General features: G+C 38.6%; 1 protein-coding gene across 1 annotated transcript in view; it reads left to right on the top strand.

Moving 5' to 3' along the window:
* MROH9 (maestro heat like repeat family member 9) overlaps positions 1-8,770 on the top strand; it is a 94,609-nt gene extending 85,839 nt beyond the window's left edge. The window contains exons 21-22 of the mRNA XM_018059940.1: positions 6,402-6,464; positions 8,436-8,770. Of these exons, the coding sequence (XP_017915429.1) occupies positions 6,402-6,464; positions 8,436-8,770 (398 nt within the window). The remainder of the gene's footprint in view (positions 1-6,401; positions 6,465-8,435) is intronic.

Here is an 18,064-nt window from a genome sequence, read left to right on the forward strand (position 1 = left end):
CAGGAACTAGGCAATCACATTACTGGTTAGTGCAAATAGCTACAATCTCTAAGAACAGTTTGGCAATATCCATCCAAATGTGAGATGCATGTTCTTTTGACTCAATAATCTCCTCCCAAGAGAATTTATCCTCTGATATATTCACATATGAGAAGTGATATGTGTATGTAGATATTCATTGCATCATTGGATTTATAATTCATCATTCTTAGCATGTGGTTCTTGTCCTTCTTTGTCTTTTCTGATTAACTTTAGCATTTTAGCAGTATTATGTGTGTGTTAGTCACTCAGTCATGTCTGACTCTTTGTGACCCCAAGGACTGTAGCCCACCAGGCTCCTCTGTCCATGGGATTTTCCAGGCAAGAATACTGGAGTGGGTTGCCTTTTCCTTCTCCAGAGGATATTCCCAACCAAGGAATCGAATCCAGGTCTCCTGCATTGCAGACAGTATTAGCAGCATTACACCAAGACATAAGAAAAACATAAAGGGCAAAAGGTGTCACTGGGTTAATCTAATTATGGCTTAAACAAGATAGCAGCTGGTTTCTTTCTCATTTACCAATACTAGTGTAAGTAGACTAGGGCCAGTTCTCTCGTTGCTCTTGTATTCTCATCATACAGTTTCCTACATCAGAGCCAAGATGTTTGCTCTAGCTTCTGCCACCACTTCTATGTAACAATCAACTGGAAAGGGAAATATATCAAGAGGACACAGCCATCTCTGTAAGGAGTGAATATAACCTACTAAATGATCATTTGCCCAGAACATAGACATGCCGCCATACCTAGCTACAGAGAAGTCTTGAAAGTCTAGTCATCTGCTCAACAACCATATGTCCAGCTAAAACTCACTTTAGTTTTACTAAGAGAACTAAAGATAAAGAAGTAATTTTTTTTAATTAAATGCTAAGAAAATTTATTTGATATTGCATTATACGGGAACGTTATAATATAGCTTCCTTTCATTATGCAAGCTTATCATTTATCTGTAATTCACATTTTATTAAAATAACCAGTGAGAAAAACTGAAGCAATTAATAATGTAAATTGTTCATCATTAAAATAAAATGAAAGCTAATTCATAAGATAATATAAGAAAACTAATACTATTATTATTACTAACAATTGCTTCATATTACATATTTCCAAAACCTTAGCATTGTCCTGCTACTTTTCTGCTACCTCACTGTCCATTGAACAACAAAGTTCTATACAGTCAAACTATTATTAACAGATTAACAGTATCTGTTAAAGCAGAATATTTTATCTAACTTTATCATTAACTTATCTCTCCTGAAAAAGTATTTGTACATTGTGAATAATTGATCTGATAATATTCGTAGTGCCATACTTTAATCATTTTTGCTATGGACTGAGTTTTTTTTTCCCATCCCATTTATTCCCTTAAAATCTCATTTATTTCCTGTAGAATCCCTATTTGCTCCTCCACACACACTAAGTTCAATTCAGTTCAGTCACTCAGTCATGTCCAACTCTTTGTGACCCCATGGGCTGCAGCATGCCAGGCTTCCCTGTTTATCACCAACTCCTGGAGCTTACTCAAACTCACGTCCATCGAGTCAGTGATGCCATCCAACCATCTCATCCTCTGTTGTCCCCTTCTCCTCCCACCTTCAATCTTTCCCAGCATCAGGGTCTTTTTTAGTGATTCAGTTCTTCACATGAAGTGGCCAAAGTATTGGAGTTTCAGCTTCAACATCAGTCCTTCCAGTGAAATTCAGGACTGATTTCCTTTAGGATGGACTGGTTGGATCTCCTTGCAGTCCAAGGGACTCTCAAGAATCTTCTCCAACACCACAGTTCAAAAGCATCCATTCTTTGGTGCTCAGCTTTCTTTCTAGTCCAACTCTCACACCCATACATGACTACTGGAAAAAACCTAGCTTTGACTAGATCGACCTTTGTTGGCAAAGTAATTTGACAATAGAGACAATTAGTACTCTCTAGCATAGGAAATTTTCATTCGTTTATTTGTACCCTCCATCTAACTCTAAAAGGAATTACACTGGATTACAAAATTAAGCAAAACTATGCCAGTTAAGGATACCTCCACAACACAGGGCTTTGTCTTTAAGCATTAGTCTTAAATTCTTAAGCCCATGTTCCACCTGTCAATGAGAATATCCCAAGTTTTATTATCTGTAAATCATATTATCAAAATAATATATTGCTGTGATTTTTGTGATCCCTATTTTGACTGAGGTAGGGGCAATGTGAAATATTGTGAGAATATATAAGCTTCCACTGAAATCTCAGAATGAATACCCACTGGCCATGTGACCTTCACCAAATTTCTTTATCCCTATGAATTTTTATCAGGCTTCCCTAGTGGCTCAATGGTAAAGAATCTGCCTGCCAATGCAGGAGATGCAGGTTTGATCCTTGGGTTGGGAAGATGCCCTGGAGAAGGAATCAGCAACCTATTCCTGTCTTCTTGCCTGGAGAATTCCATGGGCAGAGGAGCCTGGTGGGGCTACAGTCCATGAGGTCACAAAAGAGTCAGACATGACTTAGCGGCTAAACAATAATAACATGAATATTTATGATGTGTAAAAGGAAGATAATAAGAATATCAACAAAAATATTTTTAAGTCTATCTGAAAACATTTAAAAGCTTTTATAAAGGCAGTAAAGAGTAGAAAAACTAAAAGAAGTAGGCCTGATACTTGAGGGTTATTTTCCTTTATAGATTTTCCAATTCTAATTTCAAAAAGGGTAGTGGGAGGCTGATAAACTATGAAGAAATTTTAGCTGTTTCACTGAACCAGTGGAACAAAACTTGGAGTGGATTGACAATGAGGAGGGATCCTGGTAAAAACACCCAAGTTTTCCACTTGATCCCTGATGTCTCTACCCTAGAAGTAAGAGTAAACTAAAAATATACCAGCCCTTATAATTATTGAATCTTTGAATATCTAACTCCATGGTTGAATTAAAGAGATATACTTCTAGCCTAACTGCGTGCCAAAAACGCAAAAATAAATCCTCTCTGGGAGAAGATAAAATGCCCAGAAACTAACAGTATCGACACAAACCTGTATACACTATAACTGATATTTAATTTTAAAAAACCATTTAGATTTTTTTAATTACAAGCAAGAACCATAGAAACAGAATCTAGTATATGAAGTTATTCAACTTTATCAGGTATGAAGTTTTAAATAAATATGATTAGTATGTTCAAAAGATTACACAATGAGATAGAATGCAGATCTCAGTGAATGAAGTTAGCAGCAGATTAGAAAGAACTGAAATGAGATTAAGAGAATTAGAAATGTCAGAATAAACCAACACAACATTGTACTTATCCTTCAATTTAAAATAAATAAATTTAGGAAGAGAAAAAAAGAAATGTCAGAATAAAATATTCAGCCTCAAGATCAAAACTTGAAAAGATAAAAATGGAAAATATGAAAAGAGCATAAGAACATGAGATATGGTTAAAAGGCCTAATATACACTTCCATGAGGATAGGGGGAAAAAATGAGACTAAATATTTAAAGAGATAATGACCAAGAATTTCCCAAATAAGGTAATAACAAGAAATAAAATGGATGTTTGGAAAAAAAGAAAATAAAACTTCCAAAATTTGCAGATAAATAATTGAGTTTTTAGAATACTGGAAAGAATTCAGAAAAACTATAGGAATTAAATCTAGCAAGTTTTCTATATATAATACCAATATACAGAAATCAACTGAGTTTCTACACACTTAACAATAAATACTAGAAAATTAATCTTTTAATGCCTAATACATTGCACCAAAATTTATCAAATATCCCAAAATAAAATTAAGGAAAGAGGTACAAGACTGATACATAAACATACACACACAAAACAAAACAAAACTAGAAAATTCTGAGAAGTTTTTTAAAAATACTTAGAGTGATATATCATGTTAATGGATTAAATGTTTAATATTGTAACATGGTCAGCTCTCCTCAACTTGATCAGTATATTTGATACAACCCCAAACAAAATTTTACCAGCAGTTTTGGGTGTGTATGTATATGAAATATGAGAAGTTGATTCTAATTTTTACATGAAAATTTAAGGGTTTGAGAATAGCCAACACAAAGTTGAAGAATTTATACCATCAGATATCAAGACCCATCATATATTAAGGTATGGCACAATGATAGAATGGAGTTAAGACACTGACCCTCACACAATTTTTGATGTAAATGATCCTACAAAGCAATAGGAAAGGACTTTTTTTTTCTCTCTTAATAGTGCTTGATTAATCAACCCCTATTTTATGCCATATAATTTCAGTTGAATTTGAAATCCAAATATGTGAAAGGGTAAAACAATAAAGTTTCTAGAAGTAAATATGAGAGAATATCATTATGACCTTGCGGCTACTGCTAAGTCGCTTCAGTCATGTCCGATTCTGTGTGATCCCATAGACGGCAGCCCACCAGACTCCCTCTTCCCTGGGATTCTCCAGGCAAGAACACTGGAGTGGGTTGCCATTTCCTTCTCCAATGCATGAAAGTGAAAAGCGACAGTGAAGTCGTTCAGTCGTGTCCGACTCTTCACTACCCCATGGACTGCAGCCTACCAGGCTTCTCTGTCCATGGAATTTTCCAGGCAAGAGTACTGGAGTGGGGTGCCATTGTTTCTTATCAGGACCCCAAAATTCACTAATTGTAAATTGGACTGCAATAAGATTAGAGGACTTCTCTGGTGGACCAGCAGTTAAGAATCCCACCTGCCAATGCAAGCGTCACAGGTTTGAGCCCTGGTCTGGAAAGATACCACATGCCTCAGGACAACTAAGCCAATGTGCCACAGCTGTGGACCCTGTGCTCTAGAGCTTGTGATCCACAAGAGAAGCCACCAAGAGATGACCCCACTAGCCACAACTAGAAAAAACTCCTGCACAGCAGCAAAGATCCAGCACAGCCAAAAAATAAATAATTCTGCTCATCAAAAAGAAAAGTACAAATGGAAAATTTTTCCCTGGGGTAGGGGAAAATATTTGTAATAGGTGTAATATTTTTAAAAGATGATTTGGGAGAATGGGAATTATAACATGTATACTGTCATGTAAGAATTGAATCGCCAGTCCATGTCTGACATAGGGTGCAGCTTGCTTGGGGCTGGTGCATGGGGATGACCCAGAGAGATGTTGTGGGGAGGGAGGTGGGAGGGGGGTTCATGTTTGGGAACGCATGTAAGAATTAAAGATTTTAAAATTTAAAAAAAAATAAAAAATTAAAATAAAAAAAAAAAGACTAGTAACCAGAATTTAAAATGCCCAAAAATAAATAATTTAAAAACAACTCAATAGAAAAACAGGCAAGAGACATACGGAACAGACATTTTGCAAAAGAAATATACAACTGTATATCCAATATACAAAATTATATATCTAATTATATATTAAATATATATATAATTATATATCCAATTTGTGTATCCAATATAATAATACCACCAAACCCATGAGATTGACTGAAAGATTGACTAACAATTATCAAGTGTTAGAGAGGATGGAGAGCAGTAGAAATGTTCATACAATGCTGGTAGGAGTGAAAATTGGTAATCACCTTGGCAACCCTTCTGCAGTAATGATTAAAGGTGACCATAAGCATATTCATTAGCTAGTAAGTCCACTCCTAGCTATATACCAAACAGTAATGCATATAAATCTACACCAAAGTTCATGTACAAGAATGCCCACAATAACATCACTATTCATAATAGCCTCAAATTAAAAACAATACATTGTCCATCATAAGCAGAATGGCTAAAACGTGATGCATTAATAAGATGGCATATCATACAAAAAGCATTCAGAAAACTCTTTCTGTGAAGAACCAGATAGGAAACATTTCAGGCTTTGAATACCAGGCTCTGTGGCAACTACTCAACTCTGCTGTTTGTAGGGTGAGAAAAGCTGGAGATGATCCATAAGCAAATAAGCCTATAAGCATGGCTCTGTTTCGAGAGAACATTGCTAACCTCTGTCATGTAGCAATGGAAATGAATGAGCTATTGCTATGTTTAAAAACAGGATGAATCTCACAATGTAGTGTTGAGCAAAAGAATATATTCTGAAAGCTGAAGGAGGAAATTGGGAAGGGCATAAAGGTGGCTCCTAGGATATGGTAATATTCTATTTAAAGGCCTAGGTGGTAGCTACAAGTATTCACTCTGGTCATTTATTAAGGTGTACAAATGTGATTTGTGCACATTTATACACATACATATATCTCAATAAAGATTTATTAATTATTTTAAATCACTAATAGATTATTCAAGAATAATCTAGAGATATTTTGCTTTGAAGAAAGCACTGAAGGTAGATAATATCAGATAATGTATTTTCATAATGTATTTTGGGATAACTTTAATTTTAATTTGTACATAGGGTACTTGGCAAAATTGGGTGGCCATTTACTGCTCAGAGATGAAATTGATGTCATGCTTGAGGGTAAGTGTTGAAATTATAATGAAATCTTTATATATAGGCCTAAATAACTTCCCTATTAGTGATTCCATTTATATCTGAGCTCTATAGTGATGCCAGGGATGCGAGAGTACTACAGACGTAGTTAGGTGGTTAAGGGGAAATCAGTAGAAGGACTGGGTTAAGGGACATCTTTTTTTACTTTTTATTCTTTCCCTCTATCTTTCTCTCTCTGCTTCAATCTCTCCATCTACCCCTCTCATTATCTGAGACCTAGCTATCATCCTAGAATCCTTAGGAACTACAGAGAGTTAAGAATTCAATCACTCATTAATTCTTTCAACAAATATTTATCTGGCATCTACTATATGACAGCACTATTCTAAGAGCAGGACATACAGCAGCAGACAAAGCAAAGTCCATTTCCTTAGAGAATTTACATTTTAGGAGATAGCAATATATACTTGCATCAGAAGAGCTTCTCTGATAGCTCAGTTGGTAAAGAATCCACCTGCAATACAGGAGACCCTGGTTTGATCCCTGGTTTGGGAAGATCCCCTGGAGAAGGGAAAGGCTACCCACTCCAGTATTCTGGCCTGGAGAATTCCATGAACTATATAGTCCATGAGGTCACAAAGAGTCAGACATGACTGAGTGACTTGGGCTTCCCTGATAGCTCATTTGGTAAAGAATCCACCTGCAATGCAGGAGACCCCAGTTCTATTCCTGGGTTGGGAAGATCCACTGGAGAAGGGATAGGCTACCCACTCCAGTATTCTTGGGCTTCCCTGGAAGCTCAGCTGGTAAAGAATCCACCTGCAATGTGGGAGACCTGGATTCAATCTGGGTTTTGAAGATCCCTTGGAAAAGGGAAAGGCTACCCACTCCAGTATTCTGGCCTAGAGAATTCCATGGACTATAGGGTTGCAAAGACTCGGATACGACTGAGTGATTTTCACTTTCACTTTTCAATACTTATTCTATCAACATGTTTGGATCTCTCGGCCTCTGCCTATTTCCCCTTCAGGATCAGAATTTCAAACAGGTTACAGCAGAAAATAAGGTGGCTGCCTTCCTTCCTTCTTTTGGTAACAAACTATATTGAAGAGCCATTTTAGATTAGTAGAAACACTGAGTGGAAGATGGAGATTTCCTGTATACCTCCTGCCCCCACACATGCACAGCTTCCTCCTGTTACCAACATCTCCCAGCAGAGTGGTATATTTGTTAAAACTGATGAACCTACATTGACACATCATTTTCTTCCTTCTTCATTTTTTCATTCACTCATATTTATTAACAGCCTGCTAAATGCTAAGCACTCTCTCCATGTTACTCAGATATTTTTGTTTGCTCTCTTCCTCCTCCTTCTGTTCCTTCTCCTTTTTCTCTCATTTCTACATCTATCTGTTTTTTCCTTCTCTATTTCTTTTTATTAAGAAAGAAAATAACTTCCCACAAGCTCAGCATCTGGATATAATGATATTTGCATTTTGGTATATATTTAATTGCAAGTATTTTTAAAGAATATAAACTATTATGTATTTATTTTTTAAACTATCATAATTGTTTTATAATTTTTTCACCTACTCATGTCATAAACATCTTTTCATGCTAAGAAACATGAGTCTACATCATCATGTTAACATGTATGTCCTATTTGGCTTTATGATATTACATTAATAACTTTAAGCCCTTTCCTGCTGATGAACATTTAGACTGATTCTACTTTTTTCATTATTCTGAGCAATATTGAGCCTATTCATGAATATATATTTATGCTGTCTAGCAGAATGCTCAACATATAATATGCCCTCAGCACATAATGAGGTCCAGTGAGGACAGAAGACAAAAACTTCCTGGATGCTATTTGTCTAAGTAACAAAAATTAGGGCAGCGGGGCTCCTGTGAAAAGTGGTGAGACTGTTTTGAGTCTGAGAGCTTCTCAGACTATGAAAGCAATGTTTTGAATTAATAGCCTTTCTACTGTTACAGCTATTGACCGAGTGATTCGGGATGAAGATCCTGTGATCAGGGAGTTGGCAGAAAAAACAAACAAAATTTTTATGGAAATAGCGTATAAATTGACTACCTCAAATATTAAACAAAGCTTCCAAAGACTGTTTAACTTCATCTACTTAAAAAAATTGAAGCTTCTTTATAATTATAACCCGACCAAGGACCTGACAGGCAGTCCTATGGGGATTAAAGAAATCAGGAATGATAAAGAAGCCGTCATAAATGATAATTATGAAGATGGATTGGTGAAGAATGAAGGTGCATCGGTAAAGAATGCAAAGTTCCCCAGTGCCTTGGAGCACTCCTCATAAGAGAAATGATTTCCTTTCTCCCTTGATAACTGGAGTCCTTTTTAGATATTTTTGTGAAGGATTCAAGAAACTTTTATAGTCTCTTCTTGATCCTCTACTCAAATGTAGAAATGTACAGCCTCTCTCTGTCCGACAATGATTAAAAAGCCTTACTTCTTCAAAACCACTAATAAAACTGAAAAAACATATAAGCAAAGTGTTTGATGAGAAACTCTTGGAGCTTGATACGGTCAGTACCTACCTACTGAACATCTTCTAAGTGCCAGACACTGTGCGGGAATATTTGGATGATGTCAACAAGGTTCCCATCCTCAGGAAGACACACAGTTTTGTTCTTTCCATCCTGCACTGAATGCTGCCTGTTGTTGTTCAGCTCCTAAGTCATGTCCGACTCTGTGACCCCATGGACTACAGCATGCCAGACTCCTCTGTATTTCACTATTTCCCAGAGTTTGTTCAGACTCATGTCCATTGAGTCAGTGATGCTCTCTAACCATCTCATCCTCTGCTGTCCCCTTTTCCTTTTGCCTTCAATCTTTCCCAGCATCAGGTCTTTTCCAATGCCTCAGCTCTTCCCATCTGGTGGCCAAAGTATTGGAGCTTAAGCATGAGTCTTTCCAATGAATATTCAATGTTGATTTCCTTCAGAATTGATTGGTTTGATCTCCTAGTGCAGTATTTACAAAGGAAGAAACAGCGTTGTAGGGGAAGAAGATTGAGAGCAGGCAAACTATTCCAGGTAGAGATACTGAGGCAAGAAGAGTGTTGGGGGAAGCTGGAGAGTTTGTTGTGGGAACAGATGGTTAAGGAGAGAAGAATAAGTAGAGTTGAAACCTGAGGGGAAGAGTGTGCTCTGCTAATGGCTTTAAACTTTTTGAAATGAAAACTGCATAATCAACATAGTTAGTGGTCCCCATTGCCATCAGGATCCAGTTTAACACTTGATTCTGATTTATAAGAAAGTTGATATATAAATGCTGACCTGCAGTGATCTTGCCTGACTTAAGGCTTCAGGTTCATCTTCCACTCACCTCACCTTACCTTCCTCCCACATGTGTCACATCCTAGTATAAACCATCCCAGCCACAGGGACATCTACTTATAGTTAGAGGAAAGCCCCTTTTCTTCCATTACTTCCAGTGTTGTGGCTTTGGGATGGGTCAACTTGCAGTTCACACACATTTTCATCTCTCTGCCAGCTCACCTCATTGGTGTGGGGCAGGGGCCACTCTACTTTCCCTTGGGTCTTCCTCCAGCTTCTGTCACTTCTGGGGCAAGTGGGTTGAGTAATGTTGACAAAAGACACCAGCTTCTCGTGCAGGACAACCACATCATCAACATCCTCAGTTTCGGAGGCAGCAAGAGCCTGACACAGTCCCCAGCTTGTGGGCTCTACCTTATCCCTGCTCCCCTCTTTACACCCACCTTCCCAGTTGCCTGTCCTGCAGATTTCAAGCTCCAGTGTCAGATGTGAAGACAGCAACCTTGCAGAGATTTCTTCACCTGCTTCCACAGCTGCTTACAGTCAGACCTCTGGTTCTGCCTTTCTGATTGAACCCTGACTGATATATCAGAGATGCATTTCCAATCCTCTTTGATCAGATAGTTCGATGCTGTTCCTATGTTTTGCCTTAATGCTCTGAATACCTATTATTAAATTCATCACACTGTAGTGAAATTACTAATGTCCTTCTCTCTCTGCCCCACAAAACTGAAATTTCCTGAAAGGAAATGTTACACTTGGTTAAGTACTCTGAAACTCATAGTCTGGCACCTAATATATGCTCAATGAATACTTGCCAAATGAATAAAATGCTAAAGCGACATATTGCTCTCATGCTTCAATAAGAATTTTCAGATAATTATGAGTGCTACTTTATATTAGAAATGATGCCAGAATAAATTATTTTAATTTACCTTTTAACCCATATTATTTCATATCATCCAGATGTCCCAGACCTAACTCTTCCAAATCACAGCAAATTTTCTTTCCCACCTTCTAAGCTAGCAGGATACCTACTGTGGTAGGCTGAACAATAACCTCTTTAAAGATAACCAATTTCTAATCCCCAGAATCTATGAGTATATTTTACATAGCAAAAGAAAATTTACAGTCATGATTAAATGACATGATCTTGAGATGGGGAAATGATTTCTGTATTATTTGGAGTGGCTCCATGTAATTGCAATACTCTTTATAAGAGGAAGATGGAAGTTAGAGAGGAAAGATTTTTGAAGATGCAGTGATGCCAGCTTTGAAGAGGGAGATGGGGGCCATGAGGCAAGGAATTCAAGGAATGCAACTCTAGAAGCTGAAAAGGGCCAGGAAATGGATCCTCCCCTAGTGCTTCCAGAGTGAGCACAATACTGCCAGCAACTTTGTTTCAGCCCAGTGAAACCTATTTTGGGCATCTGAGCCCCAAAATTATAAGAAAATAAATTGGTACTGTTTTAAGGCACTAATTTGTGGTAATTTGTTAAAGCAGCAGTAGGAAGCTAATATACCTACCTAGATTTCTACAAAACAAAGCAAGCCAAACCAGTTCATAACCCTTCAACCTTGGCCACCCTCAACTCTTCCCCACAAAAATAGACATAACAGCAGTGGACCTTATACAAATGTTGAAAGTGAAAGTGAAGTCGTTCAGTCATGTCCAACTCTTTGCAACCCCATGGACTGTAGCCCACCAGGCTCCTCCATCCATGGAATTTCTCAGGCAAGAATACTGGAGTGGGTTGCCATTTCCTTCTCCAGGGGATCTTCCTGATCCAGGGATCGAACCCGGGTCTCCTACATTGCAGGCAGATGCTTTTTTTTTTTTTTTTTTTTTTTTACCATATGAGCCACCAGGGAAGCCCTGTTATACAAAAGTTGAGGGTTTTGTAAAAGGTCAGATAATCTGTGATATTTATATGTTCTTTAAAGTCCTGTAGATTGGTGACCAGGGATTTCTTTCTCACTTTCAACTACAACAGTAATGTCCTCCATCATTTCCTGGTCCTTTCTGCTGTTTCTCCTTTTCTAATTTTTCTCATTTTAATTCCAGTGTGTCTTGATGTGTCACTATTTGGGTTAATCCTATATGGGACTCTGCAATCTCCCGGGTTTTAGATGTATGTTTCTTTTCCCACTGAGGGGAAGTTTTCAGCTATTATGTCTGTGACCATCACAGCATCAGTTATCTTTTCTTTCAAAGAATAGAAAGAAAGTATAACTTCTGAATATAGAGTTGAGTGGTGGTGGGGTGCACTCAAATAACTGAGTCAGCTAATCACCCAACAAGGGCACATGGCTACTCAAGGGGAGATCAGTCCCCTTTGGTCTCTAAGTGGCCAAAGTTCTCACCAATAGAAGGTGAGCAGAAGCAAAGTGCATGACTTTAGCCTAATCACTTCCTTTAAAGCATCTGCCTGTAATGCCAGAGACCTGGGTTCGATCCCTGGGTCGGGAAGATCCCCTGGAGAAGGAGATGGCAATCCACTCCAGTATTCTTGCCTGGAGAATCCCATGGATAGAGGAGCCTGGTGGGCTACAGTCCACGGGATTGCAAAGAGTCGGACATGACTGAGTGACTTCACTTTCATTTTCAATCACTTCCTTAAAGAGGAAATCTGTTCTATCCCTTCCTGATGGTTGAATATGGATGTGGAACTCAGCTTCAAACTTGCAGACAATAATAATATGCCCCTTGGAATATGGCTAAGCCCCTACCAGCCTGGATATCTGGAAAGCTTCTCAGAGTAAATTCTACCCAGGATGCATTTTTACATTAAAAGAGAAATAAACAACTACCTATTTTAGTCTTTGTATTTACAGATCTCTTTATTGCAGTGATTTGCTCTTGACTCTAATTAATTCAGCCTCTCTCAAACCCCCAGCTCCCTAAAGCTTGAAATTACACCTTCAAGTCTGTATCCTTTGCCATAAAAACAACTCTGTTAAGATACAAACCCTGTATCTCAAAAAAGCATTAGCATAATGAGGTAGCATTCACTTGCATCTACAAATAAATGAGTCTAAAGGATCCTTTCTGGAAGTGAATGAAGAACATAACACAACTCTTCCATCCCACCAAAACATACCCCTTCCCTGAGGAAGACAAGGGTCTTATCCAGTTACTGCTCTCAGCATCAGTTCTGTGACCTGTGGGTCACATGACACTACTAATGCTCCTAACGCTCCCTTTCAATGAGACTCTGCTGACTTCTCTTCAAAGAAACCATCATTCCCTCATCACCTTATATGGCATAGAGAGAAAATCTAGCAGAACTAAAAATCTATAGTTTGCAAAGAGAATGGTAGGGAATATTCTTTTTGGAGGTCCTTTGTCAGAGGCCATAGGAACCAGAATTCTACAATAATACATTGATTGAAACTGAATCACCACTTAGAATTATATTTATTAGGCTGTCCCACAGTGTTACAGAATTTAATTCCTGAAATTTGGGTGTACTATTTCTTTATGGCTTGATTTCAGTAAGTGACTTTCTCTCTGCCTTTTATTTTCCCTTTTTTACAACCAACATGTAAGAAATATATAAATATTTCCCAAATAAATTTTGGTGCCGAAGATAAAATTTCTCTTCACAAACTCTCAGATGCAGAAGAAAGTATGCCATTCAGTTCAGTTCAGTCGCTCAGTCATGTCCGACCCTTTGCGATGCCATGAATCGCAGCACGCCAGGCCTCCCCTGTCCATCACCAACTCCCGGAGTTCACCCAAACTCACATCCATTGAGTCACTGATGCCATCCAGCCATCTAATCCTCTATCATCCCCTTCTCCTCCTGCCCCCAATACCTCCCAGCATCAAAGTCTTTTCCAATGAGTCAACTCCTCACATGAGGTGGCCAAAGTACTGGAGTTTCAGCTTTAGCATCATTCCTTTCAATGAACACCCAGGACTGATCTCCTTTTGGAAGGACTGGTTGGACCTCCTTGCAGTCTAAGGGACTCTCAAGAGTCTTCTCTAACATCACAGTTCGAAAACATCAATTCTTCGGCAATCATCTTTCTTCACAGTCCAACTTTCACATCCAAACATGACCACTGGAAAAACCATAGCCTTGACTAGATGGACCTTTGTTGGCAAAGTAATAATTCTGGTTTCTAATATGCTGTCTAGGTTGGTCATAACTTGCCTTCCAAGGAGTAAGTGTCTTTTAATTTCATTGATGCAATCACCATCTGCAGTGATTTTGGAGCCCAAAAAAATAAAGTCTGACACTGTTTCCACTGTTTCCCCATCTATTTGCCATGAAGCGATGGGACCAGAGGCCATGATCTTCATTTTCTGAATGTTCAGCTTTTAGCCAACTTTTTCACTCTCCTCTTTCACTCTTATCAAGAGGCTTTTTAGTTCCTCTTCACTTTCTGCCATAAGGGTGGTGTCATCTGCATATCTGAGGTTACTGATATTTCTCCCGGCAATCTTGATTCCAGCTTATGCTTCCTCCAGCCAAGCGTTTCTCATGATGTACTCTGCATATAAGTTAAATAAGCAGGGTGCCAATATGCAGCCTTGACGTACTCCTTTTTCTATTTGGAACCAGTCTGTTGTTCCATGTCCAGTTCTAACTGTTGCTTCCTGACCTGAATATAGGTTTCTCAAGAGGCAGGTCAGGTGGTCTGGTATTCCCATCTCTTGAAGAATCTTCCACAGTTTATTGTGATCCATACAGTCAAAGGCTTTGGCATAGTCAATAAAGCAGAAATAGATGTTTTTCTGGAACTCTCTTGCTTTTTCCATGATCCAGAAGATGCTAGCAATTTGATCTCTTGTTCCTCTGCCTTTTCTAAAACCAGCTTGAACATCTGGAACTTCACGGTTCACGTCTTGCTGAAGCCTGGCTTGGAGAATTTTGAGCATTACTAGTGTGTGAGATGAGTGCAATTGTGTGGTAGTTTGAGCATTCTTTGGCATTGCCTTTCTTAGGGATTGGAATGAAAACTGACCTTTTCCAGTCCTGTGGCCACTGCTGAGTTTTCCAAATTTGCTGGCATATTGAGTGCAGCACTTTCACAGCATCATCTTTCAGGATTTGAAATAGCTCAACTGGAATTCCATCATCTCCATTAGCTTTGTTCGTAGTGATGCTTTCTGAGGCCCACTTGACTTCACATTCCAGGATGTCTGGCTCTAGGTGAGTGTTCACACCACCATGATTATCTGGGTCATCAAGCTCTTTTTGCACAGTTCTCCTGTGTATTCTTGCCACCTCTTCTTAATATCTTCTGCTCTGTTAGGACCATACCATTTCTGTCCTTTATCGAGCCCATCTTTCATGAAATGTTCCCTTGGTATCTCTAATTTTCTTGAAGAGATCTCTAGTCTTTCCCATTCTGTTGCTTTCCTCTATGCATTGGTCAATGAGAAAGGCTTTCTTCTCTGTCCTTGTTATTCTTTGGAAATCTGCATTCAGATGCTTATATCTTTCCTTTTCTCCTTTGCTTTTCGCTTCTCTTCTTTTCACAGCTATCTGTAAGGCCTCTTCAGACAGTCATTTTGCTTTTTTTAATTTCTTTTTCTTGGGGATGATCTTGATTCCTGTCTCCTGTACAACGTCACAAACCTCTGTCCATACTTCATCAGGCACTCTGTCTATCAGATCTAGTCCCTTCAATCTATTTCTCACTTCCACTGTATAATCATTAGGGATTTGATTTCGGTCATGCCTGAATGATCTAGTGGTTTTCCCCACATTCTTCAATTTAAGTCTGAATTTGGCAATAAGGAGTTCATGATCTGAGACACAGTAGGCTCCCGGTCTGTCTTTAGCTGACTGTATAGAGCTTCTCCATCTTTGGCTGCAAAGAATATAATCAATCTGATTTCAGTGTTGACCATCTGGTGATGTCCATGTGTAGTCTCCTCTTGCATTGTTGGAAGAGGGTGTTTGCTATGACCAGTGCGTTCTCTTGACAAAACTCTGTTAGTCTTTCCCCTGCTTCATTCTGTACTCCAAGGCCAAATTTGCCTGTTACTCCAGGTGTTTCTTGACTTCCTACTTTTGCATTCCAGTCTCCTATAATGAAAAGGACATTGTTTTGGGGTGTTAGTTCTAGAAGGTCTTGAAGGTCTTCATAGAACTGTTCAACTTCAGTTTCTTCAGTGTTACTGGTCCAGGCATAGACTTGGATTACCATGATATTGAATGGTTTGCCTTGGAAATGGACAGAGATCATTCTGTCGTTTTTGAGATGCATCCAAGTACTGCATTTTGGACTCTTTTGTTGACTATGATGGCTACTTCATTTCTTCTGAGGGATTCCTGCCCACAGTAGTAGATATAATGGTCATCTGAGCTAAATTCACCCATTCCAGTCCATTTTAGTTCACTAATTCCTAGAATGTCGATGTTCACTCTTGCCATCTCCTGTTTGACCACTTCCAATTTGCCTTGATTCACGGACCTAACATTAGGTTTCTATGCAATATTGCTCTTTACAGCATTGGACCATGCTTCTATCACCAGTCCCATCAACAAGTAGGTGTTGTTTTTACTTTGGCCTCATCCCTTCATTCTTTCTGGAGTTATTTCTCCACTGATCTCCAGTAGCATATTGGGTACCTACCGACCCAGGGAGTTCATCTTTCAGTGTCCTATCTTTTTGCCTTTTCATGCTGGTCATGGGGTTCTCAAGGCAAGAATACTGAAGTGGTTTTTCACCCCCTTCTCCAGCAGACCACATTCTGTCAGACCTCTCCTTCATGACCAATCCGTCTTGGGTGGCCCCACACAGCATGGCTTAGTTGCACTGAGTTAGACAAGGCTGTGGTCTGTGTGATCAGATTGGCTAGTTGTCTGTGATTGTGGCTTCAGTCTTTCTGCCTTCTGATGCCCTCTCTCAGCATCTACCATCTTACTTGGGTTTCTCTTACCTTGGACCTGGGATATCTCTTCATGGCTGCTCCAGCAAAGCGCAGCCACTGCTCCTTACCTTGGTCATGGGGTAGCTCCTCTTGGCCACCACCCCTGACCTTGGATGTGGGGTAGCTCCTCTTGGCCACTGCCCTTGAACTTCTAAGAGTTGTGCTAAACTAAGTGTTGGAAGTCTATTGAATAGCTAAGTCATATCCAAATGAAACTAGAATTTGAAGCATTTACTACTAAACACTGATTACCTCTTCCAGAGAAACTAAAGAGATTTGAGATTAAAAATAAATGATGTTTGGTGCTATCCTAAAATGTTCTAAGAAAACACAGGTTTAGAAGTTATCACTGGTATTTATGCTCACCAATCTATAAAATGCTAATATAAAAGTTAGTTTTTGGTTCCTTAAGGGAAGTAGGAAGTGTTTTTGGTAAAAAAAAAAAAAAAAAAAGGTATGAGGAATGAAACTGCATTTTGTGAAGGGAAAAGGAAGTAAGCTTGACTTACAGGTAGCTTTAGGATTGAAGAACACAATAGTGGATATAGAAAGTGATAAGATTTGTGAAAAGTGAACCATGAGGTAAGAGTTTTCTATATGGTTAGGACTAAGTTTAAAATAAAGTTAATTAAGTTTACCTTTTAAGTAAGCTGGTGCAAACACTTGAATTTAGCTTTTCTCTCTGTTAAGAGGACACCTTTTATTCAGATATTGAATTGCCTTTGATAATAGATTTGTTTCTTTATATAGTAAATTATCTGTTCTGAAATCCCTTATTGTTACTTTGGCTAAGTAAATAGCATTGTTTCACAATGGCCTATAATGCTATCTGACTGAGTGTTCTAAAACTTTTTGATGTTTGTTGACAAAGCTTCCTAAATCATCCTAATGAAGATTTCTAGCTAACTTTGGGATGCTTCAGAGGGCCCCTGAAACATCCCAAAGAGAGATATTACACTAATCAGATTCATTTTGTATACAGAATTACATGGGTTGTATTGCCAAGTGAGTAACAAGACTCAGGTTATATTGATGATAAATGTTACTAATATAGATATCCTAGAAACTGTATGGAGTTCCTAAAATTTTGATATGTTTGGGTAAAATGTTATCAGGCATAATTCTAGTTACTATCTCAAAAATGCTTCCTCTTCAAGATGTATAAAAAGGACTTTTTGATAAGTAACAGTCTCTGAACTGGGTAAAGATTCTTTTTTTTTTAATTGGAGGCTAATTACTTCACAATATTGAGGTGGTTTTTGCCATACATTCACATGAATCAGCCATGGGTGTACATGTGTTCCCCATCCTGACCCTCCCTCCCCATCCCATCCCTTAGGGTCATCCCAGTGCACCAGCCCTGAGCACCCTGTCTCATGCATTGAACCTGGACTGGCGATCTATTTCACATATGATAATA

Source organism: Capra hircus, chromosome 16 (assembly GCF_001704415.2).
Source record: "Capra hircus breed San Clemente chromosome 16, ASM170441v1, whole genome shotgun sequence".
In the NCBI taxonomy this organism is placed as follows: Eukaryota; Metazoa; Chordata; class Mammalia; order Artiodactyla; family Bovidae; genus Capra; species Capra hircus.